Source organism: Agelaius phoeniceus, chromosome 13 (assembly GCF_051311805.1).
Source record: "Agelaius phoeniceus isolate bAgePho1 chromosome 13, bAgePho1.hap1, whole genome shotgun sequence".
Taxonomy (NCBI): domain Eukaryota; kingdom Metazoa; phylum Chordata; class Aves; order Passeriformes; family Icteridae; genus Agelaius; species Agelaius phoeniceus.
The window spans coordinates 20,227,825-20,243,634 of record NC_135277.1 but is presented as its reverse complement, the minus strand read 5'-3'; the positions used below and the strand labels follow the sequence as shown (position 1 = coordinate 20,243,634).

At 44.1% G+C, this 15,810-nt stretch overlaps 1 protein-coding gene across 1 annotated transcript in view; it reads right to left on the bottom strand.

Annotated features, from left to right (window-relative positions):
* Positions 1-15,810, bottom strand: part of LOC143695177 (uncharacterized) — a 213,823-nt gene that overhangs the window by 69,601 nt on the left and 128,412 nt on the right. The window contains exon 5 of the mRNA XM_077185610.1: positions 13,453-13,564. Coding sequence (XP_077041725.1) covers positions 13,453-13,564 — 112 coding nt within the window. The remainder of the gene's footprint in view (positions 1-13,452; positions 13,565-15,810) is intronic.

Genomic DNA, 15,810 nt, shown 5'->3' with positions numbered 1-15,810 from the left:
AGCTTTGATTTCAGTAGATGTAACATTAGTGACCACAAAGCAAAGCAAAAATCCTTTTCTCAGCCCAACTGCAAACACACCTTCTGTGCCCACAAACATCTGATCCACTTTGTCAGAGCTGCTTCAATTAGAGCTGGCACTTGAGGAGCATCCCTGCTGGCCCGCCCAGGGCTGAGGCACAGCACAGCCTCACAGCTGGGTGCAGAGGCTCCCACTGCTGTGCTGCTCAGCCCGTGGCTGAGAGGCCTTTGCCTTCTGGTGCATGCAAGAGGACTCGTTTTTAACACTATTGCACACACTTCTATGGTCTGATCTCTGTGCTGTAGCAAGCTTTACTGACGGGGGATAAAGAACTGTAGATTATTAACAGGGTTTTGTCTTATTTCAGCCACTACCTGTACAGATACTTAAATTTATCTTCTTATTTGACTCCATGGACTTAACTTCAGGCACCTTCCTAACAGCCTTTTAGCAAAGATTTTTGTAGTTTTTGAATGGAAGGCATGGAGAAAAATTATTTTCCCTCACGAATAAATGTTACAGTTTAATGATAATGAAGCATTTCTAGGGAAATATCCACAGTATTGCAGCTGATGCACCATTAACACCACAAAATAACAGAAAACAAATATTAATCCATACCTCAACTTCAAAAGGACTTTGAATTGGGCAGCCCATGACATTCTATAGAAACACTACCTCATTTATCTTCATACTCCATCAAGTGGCAAGAAATTAGGCAGAAGACTGTGAAACAATGGCACACCTATCACAAAGTGAATGTGGGCAAATACCAGGTGATTTTGTGCCCTGTATATTCTTACCTAAATATGATCAATGATGTTATTTTTGCTCATATATGTTAAAAGCATAGGGACACCAGCTTTGTGAAAGAAGGGTGCACATTAAAGGAATCTGCTCCCTTCTCACCATTTCCACCGCTCGCCTCAATTTGTTCCTCATTGAAACCCATGTCCTGCTCCCCTTGTGGTACCTCCAAACCACTGAGAGATCTGCTTAACCTCACCTCCTCAGGCTCCATCCTCATCTCTCAGACCATAATAACTCCTGGCCAAGTCTCTCACAGAAACCTGCTAAAACACTTGCATGTCTCTCTTCTCAGTTCATCTTTTCCTTTTCTTAATGGCTACTCATGGATATTCCTGACCTTTCAAAGAATCTGCTTTTTTGTTCTTCTTACCACCACTATAATCAGCTGGCTCTCATCTCTGTCTCATCAGAACCTGGGGCCGCTGCCTGCAGAGGCCAACAGCAAAGCCTACAAGGATTTCCCACCGAGTTCAGAGACACTGCTTAGGAGGTCAGGTGCTCTTTCACACAACAAGAAAAAACTCAACCTCAGTTTTGGAAAAAAAAAAGTCAATAAAAATGCACCAGGAAACATCTGGATGAAAAACATTCCCAAAAGCAATAGTACTAAATAGAAAATGTTATTATCCAGATATGGCTTTCCTGAGGCATCCTTCCCTTTCTGGGCAAATTCCATGGAAGTCTAAGCTCAGCAAGGTCACTGAAATGATTTGCCTGGCTCCTGTAAGAGGGTCAGTGAAGCAGCAACTGTTCCATGATGCTAGATTGAAATATATGCCTGCAACACCACACCTGGATGATTCAGAGACCTGCAATGCATGAATCCCCACAAAGATCCATCCTTAAGCATAACCTCTAAATTGTAATTTTATACCAGCCTCTTTTCCACCTGTTTTCTCTTTGCACGGAAATTCCTCTCCCTCAACTGTGAGCAGTGAATCTTCCTTTAGAACATAGCAATATTTATTGACTGTATTCTTTGTTCACATCTGTCAGACATGGGAAGTCACCACTGCTTTACAAGACTATCAGTTTTAAGTAATGCCATTCATCACAAAATGGAATAGTGTGAGCAACATTTCCTCAACTGCAATGAATTATACAAGGGTCAGCAAGCTGGAGTCGCGCTTGGCAACACAAACATTGGCCTCAGGTAGCAAACCCATCTTTGCAGCTGTTCCCATCCATATGGGTTCAATGAACTGCAGAGAGTACAGGCCTTTGCTTATTGAGAGTATCTGCTGGAACTATTTCATCTAACCAGCATCATAAAACAACTCTGAAGTAAGGTGAATGCTATTCATCTAAAGCTTGTCTGGTAGCCAACTGCTGACAGAGGGGGAAATAGAGATGGCAAAGCAGCAGAAATGGTCGGGAGATGCAGGAGTTCCTGGGTTTCAAAATGCAGAGATTAAAACCACAAGAAATTAAAACGATGCACCTGTAGTTCACAGGCATCTGGTCACCCCAACAGTGCTCATGTTCCTGACAAAATTTCCAGGATCCCTCAGTGCATTTCCTCACCAGCATAACGCCCTTTTAATGGACATGCTGTCAAGCAGATTTGTTTGGCAGCCACACAATTAGCCCTATTTTGCTCTAAAACAGAAGATTTTGTTTATACACATGGCTTTGCGAGTAAGATTATTCTGTGATTAAACACAGACATTTTCCCAGAAGCCTCATCACTTGTACACAGCACACACAAGGCTGGTGTCCCTAATGGTGTCTGTCTGCCTTCTGAATGCCCTAGCATTCACTAAGATTTTACTTCTAATAATGGGTCCTGCAATAAGTTCATTTTTCTAGAAGAGACTATTAACACCAGATCACTTTCCTCAGCTTTGTTTCCCTCTTCACTTCCATCAGTATAATCAGATCCTTAGCTGTTTTCTATTTAAAATTGTGATTGTGTGAACAATTGACCAAGAATGCCAGAAGTCTTTATTGAATTGGTAACCATTAATTGCAAAAATACTACAAAGCTGTCTCAGACTAAAAAAGGAACAGATTCAAAAGACAAGGCCTTTAACAGAAATTGCTTCTCTATGCAAGAAGCCTAAAGATGCTTGAATTTTCTTTTCTAATGACATTCAACCTAATAAAATTAATTACAAGTTAAGCACTCCCAAGAAAAGAAGAAAAGATTGTAATAGAAATATCAAAGGCTTAAATGTCAGTTACTAACAGCAATAATTTTCGAGTAACACCATTGACTCAGTTTGCTTAGCCCAAAGCTGTAGCATTTTGAACTGTTCACTCAAAAAACCAGGATCTTTGAGAGGCACTGTCTCTCTAGTTCAGGGCTAGGCTAAGACTGCCAGGCAAGTATCCCATCTGAGGGATAACAGCCCCATAAATTGTCTCATTATCAGATAAAATAAGCAAATCCCCTCAAATATGGATCTAGTGTACTGATGGGTTGTAGAAGAAAATTATTGTATTAAAGGATGGCTTCATGACCACATGTGTATAAAATTTCACTCTTTTAGATGTTTCCTGAGATGAATTAAATTATGTAAATATATGTTAACAATAATTCATGATATTTTAATAAAATCTTTTTATTTCTCTTGGCTTCTTAGAAGTGCAGTCCCAGGTGTCCTTAGGGTGGTGGGTGTTTTGTTTTTACACTTTAAGGACACACAAGGTTATACACTTCATAAGCAAGGAAGCACAACTATTGATATATAATGCAGATAATGATGCTGGGCATCCTTTGTCTGGTATCATTCCCAGTTTTTGCTGGGAGCACTGTTCATCAACAAAGTGACTTGGTATCAAGAAAGGGGATTCACATTTTTCAAGTTTTCTGCCAGATAGCTATTCTGGGAAAGAAGAAAGTATTTTGATTTTCTTTTTTTTTTTTTTCCCCTCTAGTAGAAGATTAAACAGTGAAGGTGTCTTTACTGTTGACAGATTTTGTATTTGTAAATGCAATCAGATCTACCTAAGACTCCTGCCTCAAGTGAACTTACTCACTGAAAAGTACATCCTCAGAGACATTGCTCTCCACATGGTCCCCTGCTTGTTCAGGCTGTGAAAGTTCATCAAGTTTAAGGTGACCCTTTCTTTAAAATAAAAAATAATAATTTTGAAAATTGTAACTAAGTAGCTGCATAGGAGTTATATAAGAGATATTTTTCAGTGCTGCTAGTTTCCTCATCATCAGGATTCTGGTACAGGTGGGAGGTGATCCTGTGTCCTGGAATGCAAAAAGTTTCCCCACAGCAAAGCAGCTCAAAGCAGCCCGTCTGTGCCACAACTCTCTGGTTTCCAGGCTGAGCAGAGCAGCCCCTCTGGAGCTTTTGGGCTCCTCCCCCAGTGCTGAACACACGCCATGACTCCACTCACTCCCGGATATCACAGGTGCCTCGAGGTCCCACCTTGAGATGAGATTTCCTTTGGGTACTTTCCCTGCGCCCTGGCTCCCTCCCTGTGCCATGGGCAGAGCTGGCTGCTCACTCTGCTGTCCCTGATGGTGCCTCTGGCAGGCAGGGACAGGGACAGAACAGCAGACATCAGGACAGAAAAGTGACATTTCCATGGTCATGGAGGTTAAGAGCTTGAACACCAATGGTGTCACAGTACACATCACTTTCAGTTCCTTGTTTCTACAGCCCTTGATCAGAAGCAGGTAATTAAAACTGAGTCTTTGACAAGTTCTGTCCAATCATCTGAATTTAGAGATATGGAGCAAGCATCAGAAACAGCCTGTATTTTCAGTTTTTCTTTCATCTCATTCGTTGCATCATTAGAACTCAACAGGAAATATCTGGAAATTATTTTTCTATTTAGATCCATATCTGGTCTTTGGGAAAGGGAAATAGATGAACTTTTTTCCCTTCCTTTAAACACTGTTGACATTTAAGGACTTGTGTATTGCTAATGCTTTCAGCTTCAGAGTGTGTTGACTTTACTGAGCACTCCTATTTCATTCTTTCCTGTCTTTCTATTAAGCAACTGTCTCAAAACAGTAATATCTGCAGTAATCATTAAAAAAAAAAAACCCAAACAAATCAGCAAACCTCTAAATATGTCTTCTTATATTTTTGTAAATTGTGCTTACTACAACTGCTACATCCATAAAGTTGGCTTACAAAATTCCCATAAATTAACGTTCAATGTGCTGTATTAAGAGCATGTGTGTTCCTGTGGAATCTGCACAGCAGGATCAGGGTCTGGATCTGCAGCACATTCACTGAAACACAGCCAGAGCACAGAACATGCACACAGGTCCTCGAACCACGCTCTGTGCCACAAACTTCCAGCCCATTTGAGACTCATCTTGTGCAAGTGCTGCAGCAGCAGTGCTGGGAGACCTGATCCTGAGCATGAACTTCCCCTTGAGATGTGCCCTGAGGCTGAACTCCAAGCTCCATGAGTCAAATAGTCAGGGAATTAATCCCAAGCACCTTTTTCCTCACCCCAACTGCCCTGTGCCCAGCTCCTTTCAATAAAGGGGTGACAGTCAGCAGAGCTCTCTGCTAGCACAGTGTTTGGGAGCACTGAACACGGCTAAACCCTGTTTATCCCAGTGCAAACCCTCCACACAAAGCCAGCCACAAATCACCCAGGGAGCCTCTGCACCCTGAATGGGACCAGACATACACCAAGCCTGCCTACACCCACAAATACTGACAAGCCTAAAAGCAGCATTAGAGTGGCAAGTTTCATTGCTTAAAGCACTCAGGATCAGCTGGAATATTAGAAAACAATGTAATTTTCTCATTTTTTCAAACTCTTTGGACCACTTGGCACAGGACTGGTTTAGACAAACTGACTCTTCCTCAACATGACAACTTCCCAAAGCTAATGTAATGAGCGATATTATTTTCCAAGTGTTGACATGCTAATGTGCTGAGTACAGAAATATAAAAAGAACCCATAATTTACAGGGAATTATTGTGGGACTAAAACCAGCTACATTTTCCATTGATACCACAGAGTCCAATTAAGTTACAACCCCCACCTACAAATCTTGTCCTACCAAAGTTCTCAGATCTGTACAGCTACAGCCAAACTTTTTGTTTCTGATGACATTTTTATTATTTTTCTCTTACTGCAGAAAAAGGAAGCTCCTAAGCAATGTGAAAATGTGTCACAGCATATATTGCAGTTGAGCCAGCCACAATACACAGAGTATCCCCATACAATTTGAGAAGGCTTTAAGCATTCACCCACACACAGTAACACCACACCTCATCACAGGGCCTCAGGAGTCTGCCCACACAGAGGAACACCTCACCTCTGCACAAGGCTGCCAGCATCTGCTCCTCTTGCTCTTCAGCCCAACCTTTTACACCCCTCATGCTGATGCATTGCCCCTGGGTGCCCTCTGCTCCCTTTGGTGCTTGCTCAGTGCCCCTGGGCACTCCATGGCTCATTGCTGGCAGTGCTGCTCACCTGCTGCTCACAGCTGCCCCCATTGGGGATGAGGCTGGGCCCCACTCCCAATCACCACAAACTGTGTGCCTACAACAATGCACAAAGAACATTTAAAAACTTAACTCCATTTAGGACAGTATTTACCAATGTTTTCATCTTCAGGATTAAATCTAAGCATGTGTTTGCCAGTCATTGGATAAGCCCAATTCAAGTTCCTTTAGTGACTTAGGACTCAAGTAAGATAGGCTTTAGCAGATTTACATTACTTTTGATCCCTTGACTTTTAGGGCTACATAAACTTCTGTCAGAACATGACAGTGGTCCCAGCCCCAGCCCCTTTGCTGGATGAACCAGCCATGTGCTGAAGAAAGGCCTTGCAGCTTCCCAGGTAACAGGACACAGAACAGAAAGTACATGGTTGGGGTGAAGGGCTGAAGAGAAGGATACACAGCTTTTCATATGCCATGAAATCCACACCAAACATGACAGTCTAGAAAATGGCACTGGGAAGACTGTAGACTCTTCAGCCCACTCAGCTGATTGACTCCTGCTGCTCAGGGCCCTTGGGGCTGAACTGGGGATATAAAGAGAATTGAAGAGTCCAGGATTCTGGCCACTGAACAACCCCAGTGGTCACAAAGCTTTGCAGAGAGCAACCCCTGACTGACTGATTCCACACTCACAAATTAATAATTCTCACTCTAAACCCGACCATAGAGGAAATACACTTGATTAACATAATTCCCTAATATCAGACCAGACATAATTAAGTCAATTAATTTTAGTGTTGCTATATGTTAATATATCCCAAGGTCCCTTCTCCTCTGCCTGTTTACTCTGTCCTCCTCTCTTTTGCTAGAGGTTCTCATGATAAAGCACTTTTCATTCTAACAAGGTCTCTCTTTAGAATAGCATCCTTAAATTATTTAAATACTCATCTGGTAAACAACACAGTATTTTTAGCAATAAAGTAAAAATCATGTTGCTTTCTGAACCAATCCCAAGGGAAATGTTGGATTATACAAACTGGTTTATTTCTTAGTCGATAGAAAGTGTGCTCAAGGAACTCTGAGCATCAGAGTATGATTAAGACCAAACTGTTAAATTTCTAATTTTGTGAGAAAAGAAATGCCTAAAAAAGCCCCCTGCAGTAACTGTTACACACACACAAAGTTGATGAGAAACGCAGAATGCTCTTGCCAAAAATAAGGACCATAGCTTTAGTATCTGCAGAATATTCCTTTACATTCTGCAGAATAAGAGAGAAAAAAGCCTAACCCCTTAAAAAAGTAACCAAGAACCTTTCCCATTTTTACCCGTGTTACCAAAAACTGCCACTGTTCAGCTGCCACATACCTCACCCACCTCCGGAGTAGGATGCACCTCTAGAGGTTCCTGGGATGCCACAGGACAGCATCCTATGGTGAAGGTCCATCCCCCCACAAACACCAGCCCAACAGATGTAAGGCTGTCATTATAAGGAAAAGGGGAAGACAGAAAATAATCAGCCTGTGCATAAATCCTTGCCAGGACTCTGCTCATAAATGATTAACATCCCATGTTGCAGCAGTGACCCTGCTGCAATCCTGTGATCCCTGAGCTGGAGGATGTGGCTCTCCAAGTAGCACCTCCAGTCAGTATCAAAGCTGAGCAGCACTGAGGCTTCCCTGCTCTGCTCCTGTGGATCCAGCCCTGTCTGCCTGATTCCCCACATCCTCCGTATGCAATCCTCACTCCCTGCCCTTCTGTCCCACTGAAGCCTGCAGGAAACTTTTGAGTGAAGAAGAGAAGTTTTATCTTTTTCCCCCGAAAGTATCTTCTGACTGGACACAGAATATCTCAGAGGTTGCAGAAATTAGACATGGGAGGGCAGGTACACATGAAGAGAAAAAAGGGCCATTTACCAGTTTACTACAGCCATAAAAACCTCACAAAGACACTATTTCTGCATGAAAAGAAATCTGTTCCTGCTCTCTGAGTCAGTAGGCTCAGTGTAGGCATAAGTTCACTGCTGATGTAGTTGATTTAAGACCCTTTGCTGTGATGGCAGTGTTGGTAAAAGCTTTAACCATAGTTTTTACGATGCTATTAAGTTTTAGTCATTTGTGGGTTTTGCAGTATATGAATACTATAGATGCCACCTTAATTAAAAGGTCTTGTCATCTTGTGCAATTAAAAAGAGAAAATGTACTCTCCTATGAATAGCCAGGAACAAATTGAGCAAGCTGCATTATACACGCTAAGTACACAGCAATTCTGTGCCCCTTCCTGTAACACATCCATTCTCCAGCATTCAGTACTCTTTAATAATCCTGTTACAATGTTTTATGTTTCATTGACTTCTGAAGCACCAGTGCCATGGCATCTCTGACCATTAATGACAACCAAGTTAAACAAAGTTCTACTTTGCAAATCCATACAAACTTACATACACAGCACAGAACTGCTGCATCTCCGGATTTTTGTGTACAACCACTCAATAAAAGAGGCATTCTTTTTTTCAGAAGAAAATATATAATGGATAATCAGACAGTCTCTTCCCTAAGAGCACATAATCAGACAAATATCCCTTTAAATAGCTTTAATACCCATGCAAGTATTTAGTTGGACAGCATATGCACATAAAGTAAATCACACTCATGGCATTCACAGCCTAAACATGAAAGTGCACTTCCACAGCTACCTGCAAGGGATCCCAGCAGATGGTTACCAGCATGTGTCCACTCCTGTCAGCTGCAAATGCATTCACCTTCATCAGTCTGGCTCATTATTTCAATTTTGACTCCAACTCAAGGTCTTTCAAGATAATGAAGCAGCAAGTGATTTGAGTTTTGTGCCCAGAGCAGGTCTTCTCTCAGGATCCACCAGTAACTTTTGACCATGAGAAAAGTATATCCTACATCTATCTGCAACCTACACCCTGAATGCTCCAGGGCATTATATTGACAGGGCAGCAAGAAATCCAGGCATATCTCCCTGGACCACATAGACAGAAGCATTCTCAGGATTTGCTCTAGGCTACAGAGTCAATAATATTTATGGTGATTTTTGACAGACATTCCTATAGTTCCATGTATACATATAGGACACAGCTCTTGTGTCTGGATCATAAAGAAACTGAACATTCAGAAGTCACATACAATTCAGTTGTTCATTACCATCTGCAAAATACACCAATTCCATTGATGTCAAATGTAGCAGAACCTCCTGTCCTTAGGCCTATTTTTAAAGTTCTATAACTCCACTGGAAAATTTGTCCTTAAAAGGTGCTAGATAAGTTAGGCTCAGAAGGATGCTATCTCCAAAGTCTTTACCATTAGACATCATTCAGATGAAAAGTAAACTTAAAATAAGTATGGACACAATTTTTTCCCTTCTGCCTTGCAAATAAAGTAGGGCCTTCTGTTTTGGAGAGCCGACACCTACCACCATCCAAACAAGCAACACAGTGGTCTTCAGATTGGTACAAGACAGCCATAACTTGGGGGCTGAGAGCTTACCCACAGCTGAACAGCCCATGCTCTCACCTCTCCACCAGGGAAACAATTCTCCTCCCCAGCACGCTCCCCCTGGGTGCTTTGACTCGCACAGGAGCTCCCCACACAGCTGCTCTAGCTTCTGGGAAGATCTTCACAATCTGCATCAAGGATCCTGGCTTGCTGCCTTGTCTCTGAAGTGCCCAGTGCTCCCCTACAGAAGGAAACTCAAAAGCTGCTCCTTGAAAGGAGCTTTTCCTCTTACATCCATGCCAGCAGCCACCTTTGGGGCTCTGAGGCCCACAGGCTCCTGTTTTCTGGCTGCTCTGAGCCTGCAGCTTCTCCTTTGAAGTGCAGCAGCCTTTGGGGAGCATCCTGGGGCGCTTCTGAGTTGCACAGGCAAGCAACAACTGCTGCAGCTTAAACAAGCATATGCTCCAGAGGAAGAGGCACATTCTAGATGAGGGATGAGCAAAGGTTTGATCACAGATAAAATAAAGGAGAAAGCTTTTCAAAGGAATTGGAGAAATACTAAGGATACAGGAGGCTTCAAGGCAAAAAACTGCAATCATCTTGGCTGTGATAGTGTAAACTAAGTATAAACTAATCAATAATCCAACTGACAAGCTACTGATGATCAGAATAAATACCCTTAGGCATGGCTCCAAGACCCACAGTCCCACATGGACAGGAGCCCAGCAGCCAGCACCAGAAACATCCCAGCTACTGAGCAAGGGTGATGGAGCCACATCACAACACTCACTGCTCTGGAGCACCTTCGGGGACAGTGACACCTCTGGACAGGAGGCTGATGGCATGACTGGCCCTCAGAGTGTGAAACAATAACCTAAGGTTACTTGTGTTGAAATGACAGATAAATGTGTATTACTATGCAAACTCTTATCAATTCCTGACAGTCTTCTCCTCCCTCGAAGCAGATACAGCTGTAATAAATGAGTAGCACCCAATCACTGCTCAAGGACAATTTGGAATACAGCCACCAAGAACTGTGGGCATGAGACTGAGCATGATTCTCATGCTCCTTGGAAGCTGGCACTGTTGAAATCAATGACAGCAAGAAAGAGTACAAAAGACAAAAACCACCCCCAAACTTGCAAGCTGCAATAAACTGGCTTGAGAAGAAATACACAACAGTCATCAGTAAGAGAGCTTGCCCCTCCTTCAGCGCTGATGGGGCAAGCACATCTCATTCACAGGCTGGAGTGGCTGCAGAGTTCTTCCAGCTCTTTGAATGCCCACTGACAACAGACACAGACAGGCTGCCCTTAAACCTCCAGTCACCTGAGGACAGGACCAAGGCAGAAAGTTTGAATACAGATTAACAGGCTCATAACTTTACCTATGAGTGTGCTGCACATGGGGGAGGCTGAACCAGCTGCTGCAACAGTGTCTTACTAGGGCTCCTGTCCATTAAAGAAAGAATAATTCACAGGAAGTGGCTGCAGAGTGGAGCAAAGCACAAAGAAGAGAGAAAATTATAATTTTGAAAAAGATATGCACAAAATGCACATTTGGGCAACTGTAGATTGGTAAATTCTATTTCCTCTCCACCTTCCAATTGAGCTGCAGCATCTGTCTAGTCTGAGCAGCATGAATACCACTTAGATACTAACTATGCCACCTTCTGTACAAGTCTGGGTAAATATACACTGCTACATGAGATACAAATAGAAACATATCTTAATTATAAAAAAAAAGAAAACCAAACCAGCAACAACCCACAAAAATGCAGAGTATTCCCGGATTTTACTGACCATCACTACTAATTTGTGCCACTCACTACTGGACTAAAGCATGAAATATTCTATAACAACCTTTAAGTTACAATGTGGGAAGAAAGACTGCTGCATCACTTCCTGTTTTACTGTTGATTAAGTATTCTAGACCACTTTTGTCCCATCATTTTACCTGAGTAAACTATATCCAGCATTGGGATGCACAACCCTTTCTTTTGAATTAGTGTGTGATCTGTAATCCTTTGTGGATCCAGCCATGTAAGCCAAAATTGAAGGGGAAAAAAAGAAAAACAAACAAAAAAAGAAAATAAAAGAAACCAACAGAAAGAAAAAGTAAGCAGGAAACTACTTGGTTTGAAATCTAGAGGGTGACACCCAAGCTGTTCTCATTACCAAACTCTGTTACTGTGCACAGGAGCAGGTTCAGTGCCTTCCTTTCTGGAGTAAGCTGCCTGCTTGTGAACTTGAGATGCTGAGAGACTTCATGAACAGAGCTGTTGTTTTATTTACTCTCAATTAATCACGCTCAACTGTAAACAAAGTGTCTGTTTTCGTTCTGTTGACAATTATCCACTTGTCAACATCTCCCTCAAGTACCTTCAGCATCTGGCAACAGCACAAAACTGCTACATCAAAATGAACATTTTGTCTCAATAAAAAGATAGACATGTGGCAGGGTTTCATCTGTTTTCTAGCCCATCAACAGTCAGGCTGTATTGTCACCAATGCAACCAGACAGTGGTCAAATTTTGTTCCTATTAGTAAGGCAGAAGAAACAAGAACCTCCACCCTTCCCCACAAAGGCAGAAGGCAGCCCTCCCTGCAGCCTCCTGTTCTGCTGGGGCGGGTCCAGTCCCAGCTCCACCAGTCACCCTACCAAAAGCTGTAGAGTAGGACTTGTTTATTTTGTGGTGTTCAGCAAATCCCAGTGTAAATGGAGATCACTTACTGGTGCCTCCCCAAATACTCTTAGTGTGATAGTTTTCCACTACCTGCTACATGACCTGGGCTATTTTCAGACCCTGAGCTTCCCATGCTGATTTGAATTTTGCCATTTTAGCTTGGAAGATATAATTATTCCCATCAGCTGAAAAAAATCCTTCCTGCATTTTAACACAGCCTCCCCTGTGCTTAAACTGAAAGCTTCAAAGTAAATGCAGACAGTCTGGCACCTTTTTGGGTACAGTCAGGTACAAACTGGACACTCCTTTTATTCTGAGGGGGAGAAAAGAATCTTGTCAGGTAGCCTCTCTAACAGGTGATGAGGCTCCAGGGTGCTGGACCTATAGAGAACATCCCCTCACACCTCCAAGGTACTGTGTGCCATGGCTCTGGCTACCTAAAATTGTTAATATTATTTAAAACTTGCTCCCAATGTAGCAAAGTAATAGGAAAATCTGAATAACTCCACTGGAAAACACCCCAACCCAGTGCCTGAAAAATCACAGAACTGTTTTTTCCTCCCAGAATAAAATACTGAGGGGGGCGGGGGAGGGCAGGATGCTCCACGGAACGGAGCGGTCAGCGCACAGAGCGCATCCCAATCCCGGTCCCGGGCCGTGCTCTGGGCGGCTCCGGGCTGGTCTCCCTGACACGCGCTAATCAATCTCCGCGCTGTAATTGATTCTAATGAGCGCGGCCGGCCGGCTCCTCGCGCCAACGACCGCCCCAAGTCGGCGGCGGCTCCGGCCGCGCTCCGCGCCCGCAGCGCCCGGCCCGGCCGGACCGCCAGCTCCCCTTTAACCTCCTCCTTCGCTCTCCACAATTAATTGAGATATCTTTTATACTTGATGTGTTGTAAAATTGATGCCTAATTTATGTAATTAGTCAATTAACTGTAATTCTAGCATATGGTGCCAAATGCCCAGAAGGTGTTCTTGTTTCCCAGGTACTTATTTTGATGTCATGAAATGCAGCTAATTAATTTTACATGCATATTAATTTCGGATCTATTTAGCGGCTCCCTTTGTGAAGGCAGATTTAATATTTGTCTTTCTAACCTTTTTGGGCAAATTCGGCGCTCGGTGCTGAAATAGAGGTGACTTTTAAAACACATTTCCATCGGTCTCCCTTTCCTCTGCGGAGCCTTCGCTGACACCGGGTCGATCTCTCCTGTGTGAAGATGCACAAGGGCTGATTATCTATAGCTTCCCGCACATCTATAACTGTCGCAGGATACGGCTATTGAATTTAAATCCGATTAATATTTAATATTAAACATTTCTGAGGGAATTTTTGTTTGTTTTTTGCAAAGCACAATATCCCACGGACATTTTTTTTAATAGCTGCTCTTAATACAATGCTCCTTGGAAAAATGAGAATTGAAGTATTGCCTAATTAGAAAATAAGCGTAATCCTGATCACTGGCTTCTGATGTTCGCAGTTCTGACTGCGCTGAGAAACTGCGAACCCGCAGCCAGCGCACCCCGCGCTTGGCTGCTCCTGGCCCCGGGAAGCATTCGCGCTCCTCCCCAGCACAGCGTTCAGGTTACGCTTCTGTCTCTGTCGGAAAGCGATCGCATCCGATTTTGTCCATAGTACTAAGAAAGATGAGATTATGCCTCCTCTTTCTGCAGCTTTTTTCCTGCGCAGAGATTAAGGGGTAAATCGCATCGTGGGCTTTCCCGCTCCCCAGATGCTGAGAAAAGATTTAAGTAGAAAAAGAGATGTAACTCGAAGTCTACGCTTCAAATTCCCAGCGATACCTTTTTCCCTTTGCTGCAGCAGCACTAATTGCCGCATTACACTTATCTCTGCGGTGAGGGGAGATAAAAATGCACCTGGCTGAGGGGCGCGGGACGGGTGCGCTGCCGCTGCCCGGCCTCCCGTCGGCCCTGGGGAAACGCTTTCCTGCGGAGCGCCGGGGCGGCACTTCGCTCTTTGGGGCGGCTACGCGAGTGCTGTGGCGTCATAAAACTTTTTATCCCCCTTTCTAGATAAATTAATGAGCAATTTAATTAATAAAATCAGAGAGTAGCGTAAGTGCTATGATAATGAAGTTAAATGAGCGCGCAGTAAAATATTCACTAATCCAGCACATTGGCAAATGCCCCCTTAATTCTGCTTAGCACTAAAAGGGTTTTGAGCACCATAATGAGATTCCTCTGTCTGCTAATTAATTGACACTCTCCTGAATATTCATATGTGCTAGCACCAATACGTTCTTAATTGCACCGTGGAATGGATCTCAGAGGAAAGTAAATCGCCATAGACTTAATTAAAATAATGTATGCCAGATCCAGCTCGCTGAAGACGAGACATTTGCCATCAAGCGGTGTAAGAAAGTGGCACCTGGTTTGTAGCGAAAAATGAGGAGAAAATCTTTATCCCTCCCAAGGTGAAGTCAGCAGGGGCTTAGAAAAGCCAGACTTTTCAGCCTGAAGATCTGAAAGCGAGAGCTTCGCCTTCAAGCACCGCTGCCAGTGCGCGACCCGTGAGGGCGGCGCGGAGCCCGTTCGCGGGCGGCGGAGCCGCGCACGGAGCTCCGCAGTTCAGAGCGGGGGGAGCGGGCTGCGCACGGCGAGGTGGGAGAAATCTGGTCAGGGATGCCCTCTACAGAAACGTTCGGGGAAAACCGTTTGTCTCCAGCGAGGGAGGGGAGGAGGGGGAGGCAGGGAAGGAGGGAGGGAGCAGCCACATTGGTAAACTTTTCCTTGAGGGGAATCCGGTGCCTTTGAAGCTCGGTCTCTGAATGGATTGTTCTTTGCACCTCCAGACTAATACTGTGAGCTAATATTGTACATTTAAATTGTTCTGCTGTTAAAAGCGTGGCAAGTTGCGCTGAGAAATGAGTGCCTGCCGCTGCCTGGCCGCGGCCTCCATCCCGCGCCGGGGGAGCGGGCGGTGGCTGCGGCCGGCGCGCCCCGGGACGCGCTGCGGCGGGCAGGCAGAGCCCGGGCCCGCGCATCCCCCGCCGTCGCTGAAAAGCAGATGTGAAGCGCTTTGCTAGGTCTTTTCCATCCCTACCAGCTCAGGAAACGAAAAGGAAAATTGGATTCTTGGAAAAGACAGCTTTTAAAAAAATCACCACAGGTTAGAAACTAAAAAGAGTTTATTTGAAGACATACAAATGCATATTTATTATACACATGTAGGCATTAACAATGTAAATTACACCGCCAGCACTTGCTGGTTGTTTATTCATTAGATCTTTAGAAAATCTACATTGCCTGCAGATAGCGGGATGATAATGTGAAATACACAAGCAGTTTACCCAGGCAGCTCCGCCCGGCTCCGCGCAGCTCCACGCGGGGCTGCCAACAGGTCCGCGGGGCTCAGCGCCGGCCCCGGGTCCCTTCCGCTACCGGGGGCGCTTCTTACAAGTGCAATTCTACCTTGACGAGAAAACGGCCGTGCCG